At 32.4% G+C, this 23,069-nt stretch overlaps 3 protein-coding genes across 3 annotated transcripts; 1 reads left to right on the plus strand and 2 right to left on the minus strand.

Moving 5' to 3' along the window:
- The first annotated feature begins 2,058 nt into the window (after positions 1-2,058).
- Positions 2,059-5,036, plus strand: LOC115992565 (translation initiation factor eIF-2B subunit alpha-like). The gene is made up of 5 exons (XM_031116781.1): positions 2,059-2,691; positions 3,190-3,342; positions 3,443-3,584; positions 4,079-4,320; positions 4,494-5,036. Exons 1-5 carry the CDS (start codon positions 2,206-2,208, stop codon positions 4,698-4,700), a joined length of 1,230 nt encoding a protein of 409 aa, XP_030972641.1. The 5' UTR covers positions 2,059-2,205; the 3' UTR covers positions 4,701-5,036.
- A 928-nt stretch (positions 5,037-5,964) lies between these two features.
- On the minus strand, positions 5,965-6,642 carry LOC115993001. The gene is made up of 2 exons (XM_031117262.1): positions 6,504-6,642; positions 5,965-6,353 (listed from the first exon to the last, which is right to left on the minus strand). Exons 1-2 carry the CDS (start codon positions 6,539-6,541, stop codon positions 6,134-6,136), a joined length of 258 nt encoding a protein of 85 aa, XP_030973122.1. The 5' UTR covers positions 6,542-6,642; the 3' UTR covers positions 5,965-6,133.
- A 15,362-nt stretch (positions 6,643-22,004) lies between these two features.
- Positions 22,005-22,571, minus strand: LOC115989001. Its single transcript, XM_031112644.1, has one exon. The coding sequence runs from the start codon at positions 22,569-22,571 to the stop codon at positions 22,005-22,007; it is 567 nt and encodes a 188-aa protein (XP_030968504.1).
- Positions 22,572-23,069: the final 498 nt, after the last annotated feature.

The following is a 23,069-nucleotide window of genomic DNA, read 5'->3' on the forward strand; positions in this document are numbered from 1 at the left end:
CTTTTAGGGTTGGCTCAAAATCATCCTCCACAATTGGGTACTAGGAGTTTATTGGTGATTAACTTATAGGCAATTCATCTCCTTCGTACTAGGGAAAAATTATGGAGCTAAAAGAATATCGACACTACCTTTATGTCAAGAGCAAAGGTATACAATATTGTTAAGTTTAATAATAAGAAAATATTGCACACCTAATAAACTTGGACACTAAGAACAACAAAGCTAAATTTATTTAATGGATTGTTAAAAGAGATTGGGCCAATTTGACTTGAAAGTCCATGGCTAGTTTCAAAAACCTAGTTAATGAAAATTGGGTTGAATATACGCTGTATCCCATGACCATCTATAACTTTAGATTTGTCGCCAACAAATCCATTATTTTCAACCTGGCTATCACCATCGAGCCAAATCACTGTTGTGAATTGTCATTGAAGTATTTGTTTGGGTTTTTCTCATTTTGTTTCTTCATCATGCCATTGTGGTGTGACTTGTGAGTGATTGCTAGATTATTTGTTTAGGTCTTTTGTAGTTGCAAAATTGATGGTTGCAAACTCTATGTCGAAAAAAAAAAAAGTTGATAAGCTATTCCTTTTCTATTAGTATATTTGGTCGTGCAATTTCAAATCTGATAAGACACAATTTTGTTGGCTGATTGATCCCCCATTCCTCTTTCCTCAATCTAAATTGACTCAAGTTATGAACATCTCTAATTCCAACAATTATTTGGTTTTCTTTTTTGGTAATATAATAAAAGTAAGACTCATTTGTAAGTGGTAACTACACATGTATAGCAAAAAACTTAATACAAATTTGAAAGTAAAGTTTGTCATATTTAACAAAATAACACATATAATACAAGAAAAAGTGTCCTGATACACTCTTTGAAAACATACATAATTCAAATTTTTTCTCTCCCATCCCAAGTCCCAACTATCAAATTTATTAAAAAAAAAAAAAAAAATTGTCCCAAAACACTTGAATCCAAATGCAGCATAGTTTACCTTTTTGCCCTAGCAAAGTGGTCAAAAAAAATTATAGTTTCTTTGGTAAAAAAGTAGTAGTGGCCTAGTGGTAGTGCAAATACATGATTATGATATCTTTTGGTCTTAATATAATCTCCAAGTCAAGTTCTATCAAAATATTAACCCAAAAAAAAAAAAAAGTAAAATAAATCTTCATGTACTAATAATCAAACCCATCGGAATCTCTCACTCATACACACACAGTCCCCGGCTAATTCGGTTTTTATTGCTTTCTTTCCATTATTCTCTCTTTCTCTTTCTTTCCATTATTCAAACCCGATAAGACACATGTTGGTTGGCAGATTAGTCCTCCTTCCTCAATCTAAATTCACTCAAGTGATGAACATCTCTAATTCCAACAATTATTTGTTTGTTTGTTTGTTTTTTTTTTTTTTTTTTGGTGATATAATAAGCTTAAGACTCTTTTAATTCAAACATAAAAGATAATGAGCCATGCAGTAAGTGGTAACTACTAACTACACATGAATAACAAAAAACTTAATACAAATTTGAAAGAAAATTTTACCATATACATCAAATAACACATACAAAAAAGGTGTTCCGATACATCCTTTTAACTCATCCAGTACATAATACAAATATCTTCTCTTTCTACTATTGAATTACTTTTTTTTTTTTTCCCAAACTTGAAAAGTCCAAATCTGGCCTAGTTTACCTTTTTGTCCTAGCAATATGGTCAAAACAATTATAGCTTCTTTGGTAATACTGTAATAATAGTGGTACTAGTAGTGGGAGTGCAAATCCATGATATATTTTGGTCTTTATATAATCTCAAAGTTGTATCGAAAAAAATAAAAGACATTGTCACAAAACACTTGAATCCAAATCCAGTGAAGTTTACCTTTTTGCCCCTAGCAAAGTGGTAAAAAAAAATTATGGTTTCTTTGGAAATAGTAGTGGCGGCCTAGTGGGAGTGCAAATTCATGAGTATGATATATTTTGGTCTTAATATAATCTCCAAGTCAAGTTCTATCAAAATATTATAAAAAAAGTAAAAAAAAAAAAAAAAAAAAAAAATTCATGTACTAATAATCAAACCCACCGGAATCTCTCACTCATATACACACACAGTCCCGGCAAATTCGGTTTTTATTGCTTTCTATTATTCTCTTTCTTTCACAAAAACACACACACACACACACACGTAGTATTGTGTATTATTATGTGGTGGAGATCAGCCTCGTTCATTCTGGATCATCGACTCCAAGAGGACCCACCAAACAACATCGCTTCATCCTCCAAAGAACCCGATACTCTCTCAACACTTTCCCCTCCCCAAACCCACTCCTCCTTCATGGCCGCCGCCGATCCCTTCAACCCTATCCCTAATCCCAAAATCTCCGCCTACTACCAGACCCGAGCCGCCCACACCGCCGTCGTCACCAGCGACTGGCTCGCCCAAGCCCAGGCCGCCGTTGGCCACCATCCCGACGACTCTCCGGCGCCCCAAACCCAGCTTCTCGCTTCTCCCTCGGCTTCCGGGAAAAGCTTCTGTGTCATTAACGAGTTCAATAACTGGCGGAAACAGCCCGATCTCGCGGAGGCCGTCGCTGCTATTCGCGCCTTGGCCGCCGTGATTAGAGCTAGTGAGGCTACCACTATGATGGAGCTCGAAATCGAGCTCAAGAAGGCCTCCGATTCTCTCAAAGTAAAATTCCTCTGCTTCTCTTTCTTAGCTTTATGCTCTGTTTGTTTCCTTGGAAATATTTAAATTGTCAAGTTCATATGAAGTTTGATATTTTATCACAATTGGGTTGCTTTAGTTTATTATAGACAGTGTATAGACAAGGATATTAGATTAAATTGGTGCACATGTAATTCTAAAGAGGCTGAATTTGATTAGTTTAAGAGTTTTCTTTATAATTGCAGTGATGATGAAGAATAAACATTGCAAAAGTAATAGGGCACACATGGAAAAATTGTTTTATGGTGTACATAACAAAGTTGATTGAGAAAGTATAGGAGAGAAATAAGTAGTGTCATGTATTGCCAATCCTTTTTATAATCGGAAATTGTTAAAAAAACAAGCTGGGATAAGGTAATCACTTGGGAAAATTAGTTAAATGCAGCACATAAAAAAATGTTTAAGTTTTGGGTCTCAATAGATTTTGCAATTGATATGTTTATCCGTGTATGTTCTTACCAGTCATGGGACACGACCTCCATCTCCTTGACAGCAGGCTGTGATCTATTCATGCGTTATGTAACTAGAACTTCAGCGTTAGAATATGAGGACTTCAATTCAGCTAGGTCTCGCTTGATTGAACGTGCAGAGAAGTTTGGAGAGATTTCCTGTAAGGTGTGCAAACCAATTACAATCTATAACTCCTTAAGGAAAATTTTATTAGCAATGATATAATATTAGCGCCATTGGCTCAATTAGTTGTCTCATATTGCAGGCACGCAGGATCATTGCCATGCTTAGTCAAGATTTTATATTTGATGGTTGTACAATTTTGGTGCATGGCTTTTCTAGAGTTGTCCTGGAAGTGCTGAAGACTGCAGCTCAGAATAAGAAACTCTTTCGGGTTTTCTGCACAGGTTTTGGCTTTTTTTACTCTTAATGCACTATATTTGCATTGGACTGTCTCTTGAGGGAATTAAATCTTAATTAGTGTTCTCTTGTTTTCCTTATGAATAAGATTAAATCAAAACTGGTACTATTGTTAATATCAGAAACGAGCCATTTGGCAACTTGTTTTTGGGGTATCTGGCCCTTTTCTTCTTTCTGCACCTTCAAGTTTCCCTGGATTGCAATAAATCACGTTATTTTCTTGATGTTTGATTTCATCAAAAGCATGACTCATTTTGAAAGTGGAATATGATTTCCTTAAATTATTGACCCATGACTGTCCATGGTTATGGTGCCTGCTCCATAAACACTTATATTATGTTGGGTTATGGTCCTTATGTTTGCATTTTGTGTCGTGATGATAATCTTCTTTAATGAGCAAGTGGGCAGTGTCTGTAACTCTTATCCTTTCATAAGGTAGTCTCTATCACCGAGTTTAATTTTTCATGCTGTATAAATGCAGAGGGAAGACCGGACAGAACGGGTTTACGATTATCTAATGAGTTAGCCAAGCTTGATGTTCCTGTGAAACTCCTGATTGACTCTGCAGTGGCGTATACTATGGATGAGGTTGATATGGTATTTGTTGGGGCAGATGGAGTGGTGGAAAGTGGAGGTATTATTAACATGATGGGAACATACCAAATTGCATTGGTAGCACACAGCATGAACAAACCAGTTTACGTGGCTGCTGAAAGCTACAAGGTATACCAAATTTCGTTCTTTATAATATCTGATCAAGAAAATCATTGTTTCAAAATTTCATATTTTAGAAGAATCACTTTGTTGCATTTATTGCATTCCATAAAACAAACATAATGCATAATTTTCTTTCCACTAGACATTAAATACTGATAATTTGATATTTTGCTATGCAGTTTGCTCGCCTTTACCCACTAGACCAGAAAGACATGGCCCCTGCTCTACGTCCTATGGATTTTGGGGTACCCATCCCATCCAAGGTTGAGGTTGAAAGGTCTGCTCGGGATTATACACCTCCTCAATATCTTACTCTACTCTTCACAGATTTGGGTGTGCTCACTCCTTCTGTGGTCAGTGATGAGCTCATCCAGCTATACTTATAGTCATAGTCGTGTATGGATAGTTGAATACAATTTTCTGTATTCATGCGTGAATGGTTAGCTTGGTTTTGTCGGTGGTTTTTTATTTGTGAACTTTGGAATGGATAGAAATGCATGTCATTTTTTTGCGCAAACACATAGGCCTATTTGCAAACATGCATGCCTATGCGTGCAGAGAAAATATCGCAAAGAAAGTTTCTTATGAGTACAAGTTGAGTACAAGTTATGCAGCACTTTATATAAGCACGTCTGGTAAGATAATTTGTCAGAGGCTCATTGGTGCCTGTGCTCTAGAGACAAGAAAATAAGTTACGTAAATGCAACCCTGTGATGCAGCAATCGTGTTTAAGTCGTTAAATTTGATGTTTGAAATATATTGAGTTAATCATGGTGAGTGGAATATGTTGGATGGATATTGTGTAGGGGCATACCACTAGTTGGCTTCAATCGTGCCCTCTTTACTTTCTTGTAGGATTTTTCTTTTCTTTCCTTTGGTGTATTTGGATACACTTTTTAACTAAACCTTAATAGCTAAAATCTTATTAAAAATTGCGCTTAGGAAAAATAAAAAAGTTTTAAAAAGTTACGTAAGCAAATAAGTTAAAAACTTCACCTAAAAAAGTTCAAAGAAAAAGCTATCATCCATTTTTCTTTTTTGTGTGGAAATAAAGCTATGACCTCATCTTTTATTTTTTATTTTTTGAGAAACCTATGGCCTCATCCTTAAGAGTTAAGTTCATGTTAAGCACCATTAATTCTAATGACGCATGGTAAATATTATCACCATGCGTGTTAAACTTCATTAATTCAAGTAGGCTGCTCCCTTGTTCTTTTTCTTTCAAGCCCCTTCCATTCCTGACCTGCACCCCTAATTCCAAAAATATGTATTCATACTTCTGGACTTTGCAATTGCAATTCTAACTCTTCTTTTTGATTTCTTATTTCTTTCAGTCTAAGGTTTTACCAAATTCTTTAATTGATTTCTTTCTATCACGGTTGGGGGTACTAGGAGTAGGAGTTTTCTTTTTCCCTAGTAGGGTGGGAATATTTGAATCCAAAGTTATCCACGGAGAGAGATAGGTATATCCAACTTCTGCCATGTAGAGAACTTTATCCCTGATTGCCATTGGTAATTGAAGTATAGGCAATTTACCTCCTTTGCACTCTGGTATATTCAATATTGTTAAGTATAATTCCCATAAAAAAAATATTGTTTAAAGTATAATAATTCAAAAATACTGCACACCAAATCAACTTGGACGCCAAGAACAACAAAGCTACTTAAAGCTACTTTTATTTAATGGACTATTAAAGGACAAGATGGAACAAAAACCTATAATATGTTTTACTAGATTAAAAGCATGTAACTTTAGAAACAAAAACGTAATATTTCTCCTCCTAGTCAAGTGAAGTCGTCGAATCAAAATTCTTCTTCTTCAATGTTTCTTCTTCTTGGGAAGAAGCTTCTCCCTTAGCTCTGCAACATTAATCTCACCAAAGTGACTCTCTGGAATCCAGTTGCCACTCTTTGGATCTCTCATCCAAAAGATCTCTTTCTGCTCTTCAGCCACAGTGCCGCCAGATTCGGCAGCCTTCTTCACCACTGTCATTACCGGCTGCACCCTTGCATTCTCCACTGCCACCGAGTATGCCCTCCTATAGTAACCACAAAAAAAAAAAAAAAAAAAAAAAAATCATGTCAAGAACAAGGAACCCTTATATAGTACCAGAACACAAAAGAAGAAGATGGCCCATGAATATGATGATTGAAAATTAAATGTATAAGAGAAAAAAACAGGCACAAACCTTAGAAGGAGAAGGTTGTCGATGGGAACCCTAGCCATGATCACTTGAAGAAAGAATGAAGGTGTAGATGATTAATAGAGGATTAATAAGGATTTCAAATATATAGAGATAAAAGATAGGGATGTACGTGAAGAGTTTGAAGGAGGAAGGGATTATTTATATAGGCAAAATAGAGTGGCGGTCGGTCTTAGTTGTAACTTAAAAAGTAGGAGAATCCCTTTGGTTCCTTGTTTTAAAGGGATAAGTAATTGTTTTGGTTTTTGAATTGGATAACGTATTGGAAACGCCCTGTTGCTAATAAATCAAGTGGATTTCCTTATTTATTTTTATCTGGAATTAGGATTTATTATTATTATTATTATTATTATATTTTTTTCCTTTAACAACTAGGATTTCTTGGTGGCCAATTAAACACAGAAAAATCATAGATTTATGCCTTCTTTTTTTTCCCCTTTAATAACCAGGATTTCTTGGTGACCAATTAAACAATTAAAAATAAATATGGAAACCAAATTATCCGCACTTAGAAAATCCACTGGCAAATACAGTATTACATCTAAAGGATGAATAATCTAGCTTATATAAATTGGGATTATCAAGGTTGGATGGGTGTCGAAAATCAAATAAAACACGTTCAGAATCGTATCACTTGTTAGAATTAAATAACAACAATTAAGTCTTAGTTCCAAAATTTATTCCAAAAATAATAATAAATAAAGATACGGTGGACTTTCATAGGTTAATTTAGGTTTCATTTAGAGTAATAGTTTCAATTTTTCGATGTTACCTATCTAAGGCTGAAAAGCATTTTTTTACATATATGACAATTAAGTGAATGATAAAGCGAACCATTCTTTTTATCTTTTGAAAGAAAGAGAATTTCCAACCTTTTCATGATTTTGATTTCTCCGTATATAATGAGACACAATGCTAATCCTTCTTATTAAAGCCATAAAAGGATTTATTCCCTGGTTGGTGGAATGGTGCAGGGCAGATTCAAGTTAAATTAACTCATTTTATTTAAGCTAAATTCCAGCTCTCTACTCACATACATATTGGATCAGCAAATTTACATATGTTCGATATATACGGAAACCTTTTACAAGTTACAACTAAAAGACTATTTTTTTTAAGGCCAAAACAAGTTAGTATAGCTAAAAGGGCAAGTCTATACATGTATACAACTATACATGCAATAAGTTTAAAAATAGTATGAATGTGACTGTCATTGGCTGTATATGCTGGGAATAGAACTTACCATAAGTTTGCAAAATTAGTTTCTTCCAGCAGAGTTTTTGTAGTGTGATTTCTCAACTCACTTATTCTTGTTCTATGTAAGGCATGTAAGTTTATACCAATTTATTTAATTTCTTCTATTTTCTTATTTGCTAGTTGTATCATACATATACATGATCGGATAAAGTTTGGCTACAAACTAGTTTGTACATAACGGTTACAACTCCGCAAAATGTTTTTATTTATTTTTATTGGATGTGAATTGTCACAAATCTATCATTGAATTATATTTTCTTTTTATATCCTTCATGCTTGCAAAATTTTCAAAAAATTAAATATCAATAGCTATGACACCAATTAAATGTTTAATTTTTAAGTTTTTTTGTAATCTAAAATTATGCATAAAAAAAAGAAAGATAATTCATCAAATAGTAAATAACATTTGATTGGTATGAAATTTTACATACATGTTAAGAACATAAATAACATATAATTTAATAGTTAGATTTTCAAAATATATAACTATGTTAATTTTGTTAGTGGAATTTGTAGGAATTGGCTATAATAAAGTTTGTAGCCAAATTTTGTCATATACAATATATCTTGTATGATATATCTAAAGACAAAGTTCAATTGCAAACTAGTTTGTAGCTAATGGCTACAATTCTATTTAATATATTTTTATTATATGTGAGTTTTAACAGATTTTACCATTAGAATACATTTTAACAGAAAGCAATAATTATGTTTCAATAAAATATTTTTATTTCAAGTTTTTATAGTCTAAAATTATGTATAAAAAATAAGATTATGGAGCAAATAATAAATAACAATTAATTGACAAAAAAAAAAAAAAAATGACATGCGTGTTAAGAACATAAAAAACATGCAAATCCAATAATTAGATTTTCAAAATATGTAGTCATATTAATTTTTTTTTTAATGAGAGATATAGTTACAACCAAGTTTGTTACTAAACTTTGTCTTGCATCTAATTGGAGCCTAGACTCTCAATGAAGCTAAATGTGCTATAAGTGCTAAGGAAATAAGTTAATATGATTTTTCTTCAAATTATCTCCCTTGATATTCTTTTGTATAATGGTTGTGTGTTTCTAGGATTAGTGTAATTTTTATTTTTTTGAAAAAAAAAAAAATTCACAAAACATGATCCAAACACATACCTATTATTTCTATATAGTGGCAAGAATATTTGATAATTTCTGGCCAATTATTCCTAATGCAAATAGCAAAAGCCACCGATTCTCAAGGGAAAAGCCAACGCAGATGATTGATTGAGGAAATGAGAATCTTCAGCGTAGCTTCTGTTGTTAAATACTCCAGGCAATTGTTATATCTCTTGTTTGGGTTGTTTCTATGGTATCATGGAAATTTAGCTCAAATTGTAATAAAAATAAATGTTGTTATCCACAAATTATGACCCTCCTCAGGTTCAAGCCAAGCATCTTTTCCGGGAAAAAAAGAAGAGAAAAAGAAAAGCTTTTTGTTTATTCGATTATCCTTGTACAATAGAAAATGCTATGTAACATCGACATGCACCAAAAAAAGTTCAATACTTCCTTCCAATCCACGTTAACGTACAACCACAAAGCAACAAAAGTGGGAAAATTAGGTCACGCAGTATTTCTAGACACTATGAGAGAAAAAGGAATATAATATATGCATCGGAAATTTTAGAGAAATTAAAGGGGATTCTTTTTTCTTCATTATTATTTTAATATGTAATGATATTTTCATTAATAAAAAATAAAGGGGATTTTACAAAAGTTTAGGAACACGGTTGGGAGTACGTATACAAGCTATAAGTATATACTATATACTATATACAATATATATGCCAAACTATTTGAGCAGCTGAAAATAATAATACGGGACATTTGGTTCACTGTAATATTTACTTGATGTGATGTACATTACGATGATATGATATTAAATTTTTTTGTTTATTTTTTTTTCTAACATTACCATAATCTAAAATTACAAAATAAATTATATCACCTTAATTTCATCATATTTTAATATAATGTAATGTTGTATTATTATATTGAGATTCCAAATACTTCCTACAAAGAATCAAGAAATCACACACTAGAGGATAATATAAAAAATGAGATTTTTTGTTTTTGTATATACTACATATATAGCGCTTTATGGGAGATGCCACGATGAGGGTGAAAGGATAAGTTGCTTGACCTCAAGATGAAAAACAAAGATTCATCCGAAGAAGGCGAAGTTGTGAAGCCACTTTTGACATATCAAATTTAAATATTAAAAACACACACAAACAAAAATTTTGGAGGCATTTTTTTTTTTAAGATATTACTTACCACCTAAATTAATAGATGATTACAACCAATGTTGCGTGTTAAAAATGTTTATGGCAAATGTTTATGGTGTGTTAGAGAAATTGTTTTATGTGAAGTTCTACATTACCATTGGCTCTAGATACATCATTAAATTTTGTTAAATTTAACTTAACTAGCCAATGAATTTAAGCACAAGGGAGTCAAGTTTCCGAAATCAAACCATAAATTACATCGAGAGTAGTAATCTATAGGCAATTCACCTCCTTTGCACCCGGGAAAATTAATTTTTGACGTAACAAATTATCCACACTATGGGTATACGGCAAGAACAGTTGGGCTATAGCTTAAATGCAATATTGTTAATAATAGAGAAATTGTTATGACCCGGCCGGCGCTGAGCTTATTGGTTCAAATTGATGAAGTTTGAAATTTAAATTATTATCTAGTTAGTGGATTAGAATTTTCATTATTTCAAATTGTATTCAGCTTTGCTTTTATTTTTCAATTGTACTTAGATAAGAGTTCATTCCTTTTTTTTAAAGGATTAAATAGTTATGAGATTATCTCATTCTTAGCTATTTTTTTATGTACATTGATGGCATAATGAGAAGAAAAATGAACTCTTAAATGTCTTTCCCCTCTTATGTTCAAGTGGCTTGGCTCTTCAACTTGACTAAACTGTCATTTTAGACGATCAAGATTCAAAGGCAAAGATCATTTTTCATGGATTCTCAAGGGGTCATGAATTCTTTGTTCTCTACTACACCTTATAACACCACATGATTTTCATTGTTGCTCCTTGAAATTAAGGAAAGGCGTAAGAATGGTTTCAAATGCATCGTGATTAAGCACCAATCGAGTGGGGTTCATATATGCCCTACAAGATTATTTTGGAATACTGATCAATGAAGCACCAATGAAATCCCCAAAGGACACATCATTTGAAATTCTTGTCCAACTTGTTCAAGAATCAACAATTCAAGTATCGGTGATCAAATAAACCACCAATAATTTAAGACAGTGGCGGAGTCAGGATTTGACTCGAGAGGGGGCAAAATTTATATACACTATGTATGCATATTGAAACACACACATATTACATATATGTTGGATAGTTGTAAAGGATTTTTTTTTTTTTTTTTTTTTTTTTTTTTTTTTTTGCATAAATAAGCCATCTTCTTTTATATATATATATATATATATATATAGTAAAAATTCCATTTATAAATGAAAATATTTTTAGTAATTAAGTATGAACACCAAATACAACTAACGTAAGTTTGTGTTATTATATAATTATCTTAAAATTTTGGTTTATTATACAAAATTTTATGAAGTAGGATAATTATTACATAAAGAATTTTTTTTAGTAAGGATCCACATGGTGAAGTGGAGAATTGACACCAAGTCCCAGCCAAAGCTAGAGAAAGAGATGCAACTTTGAGATAGATATATTGTCAAACCAAATACAAACCTTCTTCTTACTAAAATTTAAAAGTCACCCTACTATTTTTTTGGCCGAGCCTAATGCACATTGGAAAATCCAAAAACAACAAGGGATTTCAAGACATGTTGGTATTGAGAGTGAAATCCAAAAGTTTTACACCAAGATCCAATAGAATTTAAACTCTACATTGAATAAGTTTATAAGTACTATAAATGTGACTGTCATTGGCTGTATATGTTGGGAATAGGACTTACGGTAAGTATTTAAAATTGGCAGAAATAGTTACTTCCAGCGAAGTTCACGTAGTGTGATTTCTCTCAACTCGCTTATTCTTGTTCTTTATATGGCAAGTCCTTACCACTTTAACTTGATTTCTTCTTTTTGCTTATTTATGCTAGTTGTACCATATATGATATATCTAATTGGAGCCTGATAATAAAAAGTGGAGCCTGGACTCTTAATGAAACTAAAAGTGCTAATTGCTAAGGAAATTAGTTAATCTGATTTTTCTTCAAATTCTCTCCCTTGATATTCTCTTGTATAATGGTTTGTGTTTCTAAGACTATTGAGTTACAAAGGAAAACAAAATCAGAAAACATGATCCAAACACATTCCCATAAGTTCTATATAGTGGAAGAATAGTATATGATATTTGCTGGCTAATTATTCTTAAGGCAAATAGCAAAAGTCACTGATTCTCAAGGGAAAAGGCAGCATAGATGATTGATTGAGGAAATGAGAATCCTCAACGTAGCTTCTGCTGCTAAATACTCCAGGCAGTTCTTATCTTGTTTGGGTTGTTTCTATGGTACTATGGAAATTTAGCTCAAATTATATATAATCAAAATGTTATTGTCCACCCATCATGGATCCTCAAGTTCAAGCAAAGAATATTTGCGAAAAAAAAAAAATTTGTTCTATTCGACTATCCTTGTTCATTAGAGAATGCCATTTAACATTGACATGCACCAAAAAAGTTCTATACTTCCATTCCACGTTCATGTATGGCCACAAAGCAACAAAAGTAGGAGAATCAGGTCAAGCAGTAACAGGCACTAGGAGAAAAGAGAATTTATGCATGGGAAAATTTGTTAGAGAATTGGAATTCTTTTAATTTTATTTCTAATATGTAATGATGAAAATCTTATTAAGTTCCTTTAGGATAAACCCCATCCTTTGGAAAGAAAGCCAGGCTGGGTATCAAGTAGTTGTTAGAGTTCTTGTTAGGCAAATTTCAGGGTATAAACCCTTAAGGGTTTATACCCTGAAATTTGTTTAGACTAGAAGGCGATGAACTTTCGGTTGGTTTTAGCATTAAGCTTTGAAGAGAGGACGTAAGTAACGGAACCCAATACCTTTACAATAATTTCAGGAGTCATTTATATAACCTCAGTACAAGCTAAGTTGGGTGCGAGAGCCACATGACTTATAAATGAAAATGTTGGTGCTTAAAAGCTAGGCTGAAAACATTTGAAATTTATCCAAAATATAAGTGGGGACTAGTGGTCAGATCAGAGAACAATTAATTAATACTGGCCAAGCTTTCAAGTTACAAAATTCAAAGTTCTGCATTCATTGTGAATTTACAAAGCACAGTCATTGCATTCTATGCCTAAATCATTTCCTTGCCTTTAGTTTGTTCAAGTGTAGTGAGCACCTTTTGCTTGTAAAGGACCTCCTGTGTATAATTATAGCAGTGGGAGAGACATCAGACATGCGGTTTTCTTATTGCTTCATTTGATTTGAAGAAGTCACATAGGTCTGGTAGACATGGAGAGATTTTTAGAACGTACACGTGGGAAAATAGCTAACCGTTGATATATAGTAGGGTTTTTGCATGTCAGTGCGTCATAACGTCAATAGCATTATTTTTTCTTCCTTCCCTCTTGATTTTCTTTGGATAATTTGCATTTTGTTTTAGCATGAAATTTTTTCAGATTAAGGCAAATAAACCAGGGAATATAATTTTATAACATGGATTGAATGAACTAATTGGTTAGCATTCCAGCGTGGTAAGAAGAAATTCCTTTCTGTTTTTATAGTACCATCACTTTCTACTTGTCACACCCTTTCCCCTTATTTTTTTGTAGAAGAAATTGGAGAGGAGGGGTGTGGGAACTGTGTTCGGGGATTTATAATACAATAGAATGACCTTTAGACTTTATTTGGTTGAAAGAACAGAAAAGTGAGATAAAAAATATTAGGAGGGTAGAAAAGTGAATATATATATATATATATATTTATATATATTTATATTTAGTTTTTTACCATGCTTGTTTAGTTGAAAGGATGGAAAAATGAAAGAATAGAAAACTAATAAAAATTTTATTTGTTTGATTGAGAAGAAAAATAAAAGATTTTTTTTTTTTTTTGACATCCAAAGATAGAAATTAAAATAAAAGAAAATTTAATAGCAAAGGATTGGTGTGATAAGTCTATAAAATTTCCTTACTAGTTATACTTAAAAAAAAAAAAAAAAAAAAAAAATTCCTTACTAGTTATATATTGCCAATGAAAATTTTACCTTTGCAATTAGACTTTAATAAGCTAATAGGCACTATCGTAGTGCGATAATCACTTCATAAGTATAAGTGCTTGTGGGGTATGAGGGGGTAAGGGTTAGAATTCAAGTTTCTAGAAGGGAGCTTTCATATGTATATACACTTAAATTAAGTTAGAATAGAATTTTTATCTTATAAAAAAAAATGCTAATAGGCAAAATAAAATACCAAAGAACTATAGTAGAATTTTATAGTCATAACCAAGAGACATGACTTTACTTGTTCATCAAAAAAGAGACATGACTTTACTTACTTCAAGAGGTATCATTTATTTCCAGAGCAAAAACTCTTAGATGGCCCCTTTGTTATGGAAAGAGCAATAAGATGCTTTCATATTCATTCCAAGATTTTAAATTTTCCTCTTGCATTTCTATGGCATGAGTTGCTACTCAACCAACCAAGTGAGTTCTTTCATGTGACTCTTTTTTAATGAAAACACTTTTCACATAAGATTTCGAAGGGTACATATATGAAATATCAAACCGATAGAAAAGTAATTTATATCTCACTTATTGATAATTAGGTCACGTACAAATCAACCAGTTAAAATACAATAAAGACACGTAAAATGATAAATTTCCATTCATCTTCTGATTGGTTAAACACATTTTTTCATGATTGGACCTTAATAAATTAAAATTTTGAAATTTCACTTTTCAAATAATTTTGAGACATCAAAGATAATTACTATAAAACACTAATAATCTGTTCTTAAAAAATAATAATAATTTGAGAGTTTTAAAATTGGAATAAAGAAATTTGAATTTTGGACATTTTTATTAAAATTACACTAAAGTACTAGTAAAGTTATGGATATAAACTTATAACAAGTTAGACCACTGCAATTGGTAATGTTGTTTCTTCGATAGTAAAACTATGTAGTAATCTGTCTCCATCCTAGTCCTAGAAACAAGTGAGTACTTCTTGCTATGTTTAAGATGGGCTCACTTCGGGCTACAACAATTCCTTAACGAGTATTCACTCATATTTTGAACCATGCTATACTTTCACATATTTTAGGATAAGAATTTTGATCAATATAATGTCACAATTAACTATTTTTTTTTTTTTTTTTCACCTAGTCATCGCAAACATCACTTCCTACAAGTTCTTGTCATGCAAATTTTACCCTTACAATTAGACTTAATTTTCCTAATAGGTTATAATATACCAAAGAACGATAGTAGAATTTTAAATGCCATAACAAAGAGACATGACTTTACTTACCTCAAGAGGTACCATATTTTGCCCAAAGCAATGACTCTTAGATGGCTCATTGCAAGAACAATGAAATGCTTTTATATACTTTCTACGTTTTCAAATTTTGCTGCATATTTAACTTTGAGCACTGGAACGTATCATTTTTCATTTCTATGGCACGAGTTGCAATTCAACCAAGTAAATGTGTTCTTTCATGCGTCACTTTTTAAATGAAGGTACTTTACACATAACCTTTCGAAATTTATATCAAATCAACTAAATATTAAATAATAGGGCAAATTACAACTTATATGTCTGTGATTTGACCAAAATTTAACTTGTGATTTGAAATTTCACACTTTATCTATCTGAGGTTAATTTAGTTAGAGTTCTGTAATCCACATTTATTAAAAACATAGCTAAATATATATGTAATTTTGCTCCTATGTCTCTCTTCTCCAAAAAAAAAAGAAAAAGAAAAAAAGAATACATAAAAAAAATACAAGATTAGATAAAATAAAAAATAATCCAATGAATGACTTTATATTATGGGATTTCAAACCATAGGTATGTAAGCAACTTAAATTTCGGTCAAACTTAGGTGGGTAAAGTGTCAAATTTCAAACTCTAGGTAGGCAACTTAAATTTCGGAAAAACCATAAGTGGGTAAATTGTACGTAATTTGCCCTAAATTATATCATTTCACCCATTTGATAGTTAGGTTATGCACTAATTAATCAACCACTTATAATAAAAACAAGACACAAAAAGTAATAAGTTTAATTGGTTAAACACATACTTTTCACGATTATGACACATTATTGATTTTTTTTTTAAAACTTATAACCTTTTTAAAAAAAATTTATTTATAGTTACAACAATAAGGAATGAGAATTTAAATATTGGATGACTTTGTTAAAAATACAATGAAGTGCCAATTGATCTAAAAGGTAAATCTAAACCCTCTATGATTATGACAAGTTAGACCACTACTCTATACACAAGATTCAATATCGTACCAAATGCCATTTCAGTTTAGTCAGAAAAATAATGTAGATAAAGTTATAACCTTTTTTAGAATTAAGAATTTATATGGATTGACCTTTCTCTAATGAAACCTTAATACCTTTGATTAACCTCCAACACATATGCCACATTTCATCACGTTGGTGATGTTCAAATCAGTTTCGTTCATATGTTCTTCTCAACCATTGCAGGCTTAGCTCATGAAATTGAAGTTTGAAAGCTGTAAAAATTACAAGGTGTAAGAGCCAATTGTGCTTTAGATAAGAAAGGGAAGAGATTAGTAACTTTGAGTTAAATCATAAAGTTGAAAAGATGTTAATTCCTAAGTTTAATGAAATTTCCATGGTTTACCAAAAAAAAAGTTGGAAATTAAGATGGAAAAGCGTGCTGCTAAGAGGAAGAAAAAACGTGAGGATGGTTCATGGTTGAATTCATTTAGTGAGTTTAATTTTCAGGAGAGGAATAGACAAAAAAAGAAATAAATAGAATAGGAGAAAGATTGAATTACTAGATGCAAAACATTTTAGCTTTCATTGAAGTGGACCGAATGGACCAAATTGGACAGAAACATACCGAATTGGACTAAAATGGACAAAAGTGGATTAAATTTCATTGAATGGACTGAAGTAAACCAAAATAGATTGAGTGGCCTGAATGGACTGAATTGGTCCGAATGAACTAAAGTGGACCAAAATGGACCTAAATTGACTGAAATGAACCTAGGTGGACTGAATGAGATTGAAATGAACTGAGGTGGACCGAAGTGGACGAATTTAGATTAAATGGACTGAATGGACCAAAATAGATCGAATGGACCGAAGTGCACCTATATGGACCAAATGGATGGAATGAAGTGTTAATCGAGCAAAATTCATAAAGTGCTAATTGAGCTAAATTCAATTTATCATTTTATGTCAGATTGATGTATTGTCATAAGTCACCATCATCAAACAACTCAATGGTAAGGAGCGATTAAGTATAACGTGTTACATTCATTAATTATACATAATAAATTGCCCAATAATCTATTTGTGATTCTTTACATCCATCCCCTATACAAATTTGACCATTTTGTTGTGGCCCATCATACTTTTACTCTAAAAGCTCCTGTTCACAATTAGACTAATGTTTTGTTATTACGGAATATAAATTCCTAACTATTGCATTAATTTGAAGCCATAACCAATAGACATGACTTTTACATAATCATTCTCAATGGCTCTTTATTATGGAATGATCAATATAATGCTTTTACATTAATTCATAATTCTTAAATGTTGGTTTTGTTTATAAATTATTGATGTGGTAAATGATTTTTAGTAAGTGAAAAAGGTTAGTAGTGGTGGATCCAAATGAGAATTATTAAGAATTAGTCACATTAATAGCTTGTGAAAATAATGTAAAATAATTTATAACTGTAACATTACTTTTTTACTATTATATCTGTTAGATATATTCGTGTGACTGGCAAATTCCTACGTTGAATAATAATAACAATAGTGTATAGTTAATATAATATGTTTGGGTATAAACTAATATATTATGAGCTACTTAATAAGATTCTCCCTACGTTGCTATCTCTCCAACAATACCATTTTTTAAATTGTATCCTTTCACCTATTATTTATTGGGACTTTGGACACACCCCAATCAACTGTTTCAATAATAAATTTTTTGGCAAAACCAAAACATGATAGAAAATTAGATAACAACTTTAGACCTATTATTTGACATGACCTTTTGGCAACACAAAAACACAATAGCAAATTAGAAAACAAAATTTCTCTCTCCCAACCTAAGTTTCACAGTATTATAGTTACGAACTACAAAAATACCACGTACTTCTAGTAAGTCAGTAGTAGTGCTACTGCTTGCTATCACTGAAAGAATTATGAAAGGACTGATTGTGACGATGAAGATGATGACGGTTTCCACCATTCTTGTTCAAATCGTGGTCCAAGAGGACAATCGTTTCTCTCCCCATCTTGCCCACTCTCTTGCTCCCTTTCAGCTTCTCTTCCCCCTTGTCTCTCCCTCTGCACATACTTGATGCATGCTAAACCGGAAAAGAGGAACGCAAAAAATACGACTCCCAAAAAAAGGCGACCGCGCGAAGACAGAGTTTGAAATGGCCAAGGAAGAATGTAAGGGGAGGTGCATAAGGGAAAAAAAAATTGAGTCGAGATCTAAGGTCGTTTTCTGTTTGTCGTACGCTTTGCTTGTTAAATAAGGACTTTCACGTCTGATATGGATAAGGTATCGAACTCATCTCAGACCCTACTTCTCTCTGGTCTCTGCACTTTACTTCTATAATTTTATTATTATTTTTAAACTTTTTTTACTACAAATATTATACATATTTTCAAAAAGTGGTAAACTCTATAATGTAATTTTATATTGTAATTACAATGTTAACATATAAATGTCATTTTTTTTTTTTTTAATAGCGTTAGTATTATGAAGGTGCGATGCATAGTTTTATTAAAAGTTTTATAAAAAAAATATACAAATAATAAGTGAGCCATTTGAAATTTTAATATATTTTACTTAAAGTAAGTTAACTATCTTAAGTTACATGACAAAATAATATTAATTCTAATGATATGTGATACAAACATATATTGAATCACTGGTCGCAAATATAGTCTCTAACTTAATACATGCATAACACATGGTGTCTTTTTATAATAAAAAATCATTATTTGATTAAAAAAATTATCCTTTTAAATTACAATTAAATCATTTTTTCAAAATAAAATGTAATAAAATATTTTATTACAATTAAATTTAAAGAAGAGAGTAAAAAAAAAAAAACAAAAAACGTGATTGATTTTTGTGAAAATGATAGAAAAATTTGGGAAAAATACTCACATACCCCCCCTAAACTTTAGAATAGTTGCCAAAACACCCTCTCAACTTTTATATTAACCAATTTACTCCTTAAACATTCCAAAACTGCAAAATCAATATATTAGTTAATCTAACATTAAAACACTAACGGAAGTGGCACATGAGTGACTAACGGAAGTGGCACGTGACACTTACGTGAACTCCAAAATAAAAAAAAATAAAAACACAAACACAAACACAATTCCAAATTTTATTTTTTATTTATTTTTGAGAAAAAAAATAGAACAGTCCCAAAAATTTGAACGTGATAGAAAGAAAAAAGATGAACAGACTGGTAGAGAGGAGAGAGAGAGAAAGAGGCAGTAGAACTAGAGCCACTGCGGCACGGCGTGTTGGCGCCTAGTTCTTTATCCCGCCATCGTCTCGCCGTTTGTATCCTGAAGGTGCCTTGGTGGGTTCAGAACAAGCTGACTCGTTTTGTTGATCCGTGTCACATTTTTATTTTTTATGTTTTCTCAGTGTCAAAATCTAAAAGGCAACTGTGTCTTTTGATAGGTTCCATTTTCCTTCATACTTTCCCAAAAATTTATCTCCTATACCAACACATATTTGTCCATCAAGCATCAACCCATTATTTTATTCATTACAATAGTTAATATGATGCCAAAAAATGAGATCGATTCCCATTGTTATATAACTTGGTAATCTATTCCCTAATATCAAATAACTAAAGTAGCAAAAGCCAAAAGTGAATCAAGAGAAAAGATTAAAAAGAGATGTTTTTGATGGGTCGCTAAGATGAGTTGGGTTTTTGTGATCGATCCGAACATCAACCAAAAAATTTTCAAAAGGGAATCAAAACAAGCTTTTTTTTCTTATATCACATGGTTCTATCGCCTCTCTCTCTACTCTCTGCCGGTTAGACCCAGGTCTGTCTGTCTTTCTTCTCTCTTCTTTCTATTGTGTTTTAGATTCTTAGGACCGTGTGGCTTTATAATTTCACATGAGTCTCACATGCCACTTCTGTTAACGTTTTAATGTTAGACTAACTAGTCTAACTGACATTTTGATTTAGTAGTTGTAGAATGTTTAAAGAGTAAATTGGCCAATATAAAAGTTCAGGAAATGTTTTGGCCACTGCTTTAAAGTTTAGGGGGTGTGAGCATTTTTCCCGAAAAATTTACCCCAAGCTTCTGTCCACCGCCAATTTGATTTTCCCCTCCAATAATGTCGTTGTGTTAAGCTCATCAGCCACCGTTTTTTAAATATCTAGTACTACCCACTGTTACTCAATCAAAACCCCAAATCTTTCACTTCCTCAACGGAAAAAACACTACTACTCCATCCCATCTCAAACGCACAGTTAGGCAGGACATCATCAAATAGGGCTGTAATGTAAAATTATCTCCATACATTTTATTTAATTTTTAATTATCATTTATCTGAATTTACTATTTATTTGATAATAAGATTGATAGATAAATATTTATCCTATTAGAAGTCTTTTTGTGAACAAATACTTATAACGTTGTTTGGTAATATAGAAGTCTTTTGACAAATAGACATACTTTTTGATGAGTGGAGTATAAATAGATAACCAACGTTAAATTGAAAGAGTCACTAGTCTGGAGGTCATAGACTAGAAGAATCTCTTTTAATTCTTTGCTTTACATTGGGTTTTTCTCAATTTATAAATCATTTGAACCATGACTGAAGGTATGTTTTATTTTCTTCCTTTGGAATGTATCTAGGATTACATTATTTTTCTTAATTTATGAAGAGAACTTTGCAGTGGGTCTATCAAGTTGTAATCAACGAGTTTTTATGTTTTTGCATAGAATTTCTGCCTTTTTTTTTGCAATTACATTTGTATTTGCGTTTGCATTTGCATTTGACAAAAGTTTTGATTCGTTTGTCTTAAGAGTCTGGGTTTCAATCTAGTTTGTAATTGCTAGATATTGTCAACAAATTGATTGGGTTGGCAACTTGGCAGTTACGTTCACGTATCTAAAAAGAAAAAGAGATAACTCGCTAGCTCATGCTTGATAGGGACCCATATAAGCCATTTGTTCATATTTTCTCACCTTTCCAGATTTTAGGATGAGATAAGATGTGAAGAGAATTTTGTAAAATTCTTTAATGGGACCCGTGCAATTACACCAGTGACAAAGTGTGGTTTATAAAATATAATTGGCTATTTTGTCCTATAAGGCTCACTTCTCTTATGTTAGGCGCATAAGTCACTATTCATGCCTCAAACTAAATTGATTCTTCTTATACAGTTTCTTCAATTTTACTCGTTTTGCCATTTATAATATGTTATCGTATATCTATACATCATAATCATGCTATACTGTAGGCAAATGGAACGTTTTTCGGCCAAATCTTGTACTGTTTCTTTAACATTTACTGTTATTTTATGTAAATTTGATCATTAAATCATATAAGTAAATTATATATGTTTGACTCTGTTATGTTTCCTTGAACTTATCTTGTTCTGTTATATATATCATTTTATATATGGTTTGTTTGGGTGCATTTAATGATGAATGTGAGGCTTAATTCATCGTATGATGCCATTTGAAGTAGTGAGTATCGAAATAACTTAGGATTGGCCATAGCATCTTAGGACATGATGATAATCACATAAAGCTATTTTTGTAGTACTTCATTAAGAATAAAGACATCTAAGTGGCAATTAATTCATAAAGCTAATGATTTGGCCCTAAAGAGAGCTTATTATTTTTGTGATTTAATTGGAATAAGATGGTAAATTAGGCATTAAGATGCGACTTTTCCTAGGCCCATAGGTATGGAGACTTTTTTTTTTTTTTTTGATATGAAGACTGAACTTTTATTAAAAGGTAGATGAACTTGTTACATCATAGATAAGAGCTTGCTCAAGAAAGTAAGGATTTTCTTCAATCCAAGCAATGAAGTCAACAATGCCAAAAGCATGTTTAATTAGGAGGTGGGCAGGTTTATTGCCCTGTCTCCTAACATGAGAAAACTCAACCCCACAGAATTCCCTACATATTTCCTTCATTCCTTGTACTACAGCAGCCACAGAGGAGGGCGGGGTGGATGCTTCACATAAGGCATGATGGATAACAAGTGAGTCTCCTTCAATGATAAAGTCTTGAATGCCTATATCCTTTGCAAACATCAAACCTGTTTCATAAGCCATAGCCCCTGCCTCTACAGCACCCAATGGAGCATTTATCTTCTTGCTCATTGCAGCCTCAAGCCTACCCTTGTCATCTCTGATAATCATTCCAACACCCGTTGCTTTTTGACCTGTAAAAATAGCCCCATCGACATTAACTTTGAAAACATTTTCTGGAGGTGGAGCCCATGTACCTCTACCTTCAACCTGCGTTGCTGTGCTAGCCATACTCTTATTAGTTGCCTTATACTCCTCCATGTATTGAGAAGCCCAGCTAACTAACTCCTTGCCATTCCTTCGCTTCCCACCATTTCAGACTTCATTCTGATTATGCCATATGGCCTATGCAATGTAGACTAACTTGGCTACCACATCCATGTCAATTCATTCCCCAACCACCATATCCCACAACATGTCTTGGAAGGATTGCACTCTTGCATGACACGATGGCACCACTATTTTCGAACAAGACCATACCTCTCTAGCTCTTGGGCACGTCCAAAACAGATGACCAGTTGTCTCGGCCTCCACCTTGCACTCATCACAAAACTAGTCTTTTACCGCATTCCGACGCATGAGATTGACCTTTGTAGGGAGGATGTCTCTGCATGCTCGCCATGCGAAGTGACGAACTTTGTGTGGCAGTGGTAGGTCCCATATCCTCTTCTAGAACAGATGCAAATGACTTTGATCTGAGCTTACACCTTGGTCGATAGATTTGGAGAGTCGCATTGCTACTCCATAGGTACTCTTAAC

The sequence above is a fragment of the Quercus lobata genome, chromosome 5 (assembly GCF_001633185.2).
Source record: "Quercus lobata isolate SW786 chromosome 5, ValleyOak3.0 Primary Assembly, whole genome shotgun sequence".
In the NCBI taxonomy this organism is placed as follows: Eukaryota; Viridiplantae; Streptophyta; class Magnoliopsida; order Fagales; family Fagaceae; genus Quercus; species Quercus lobata.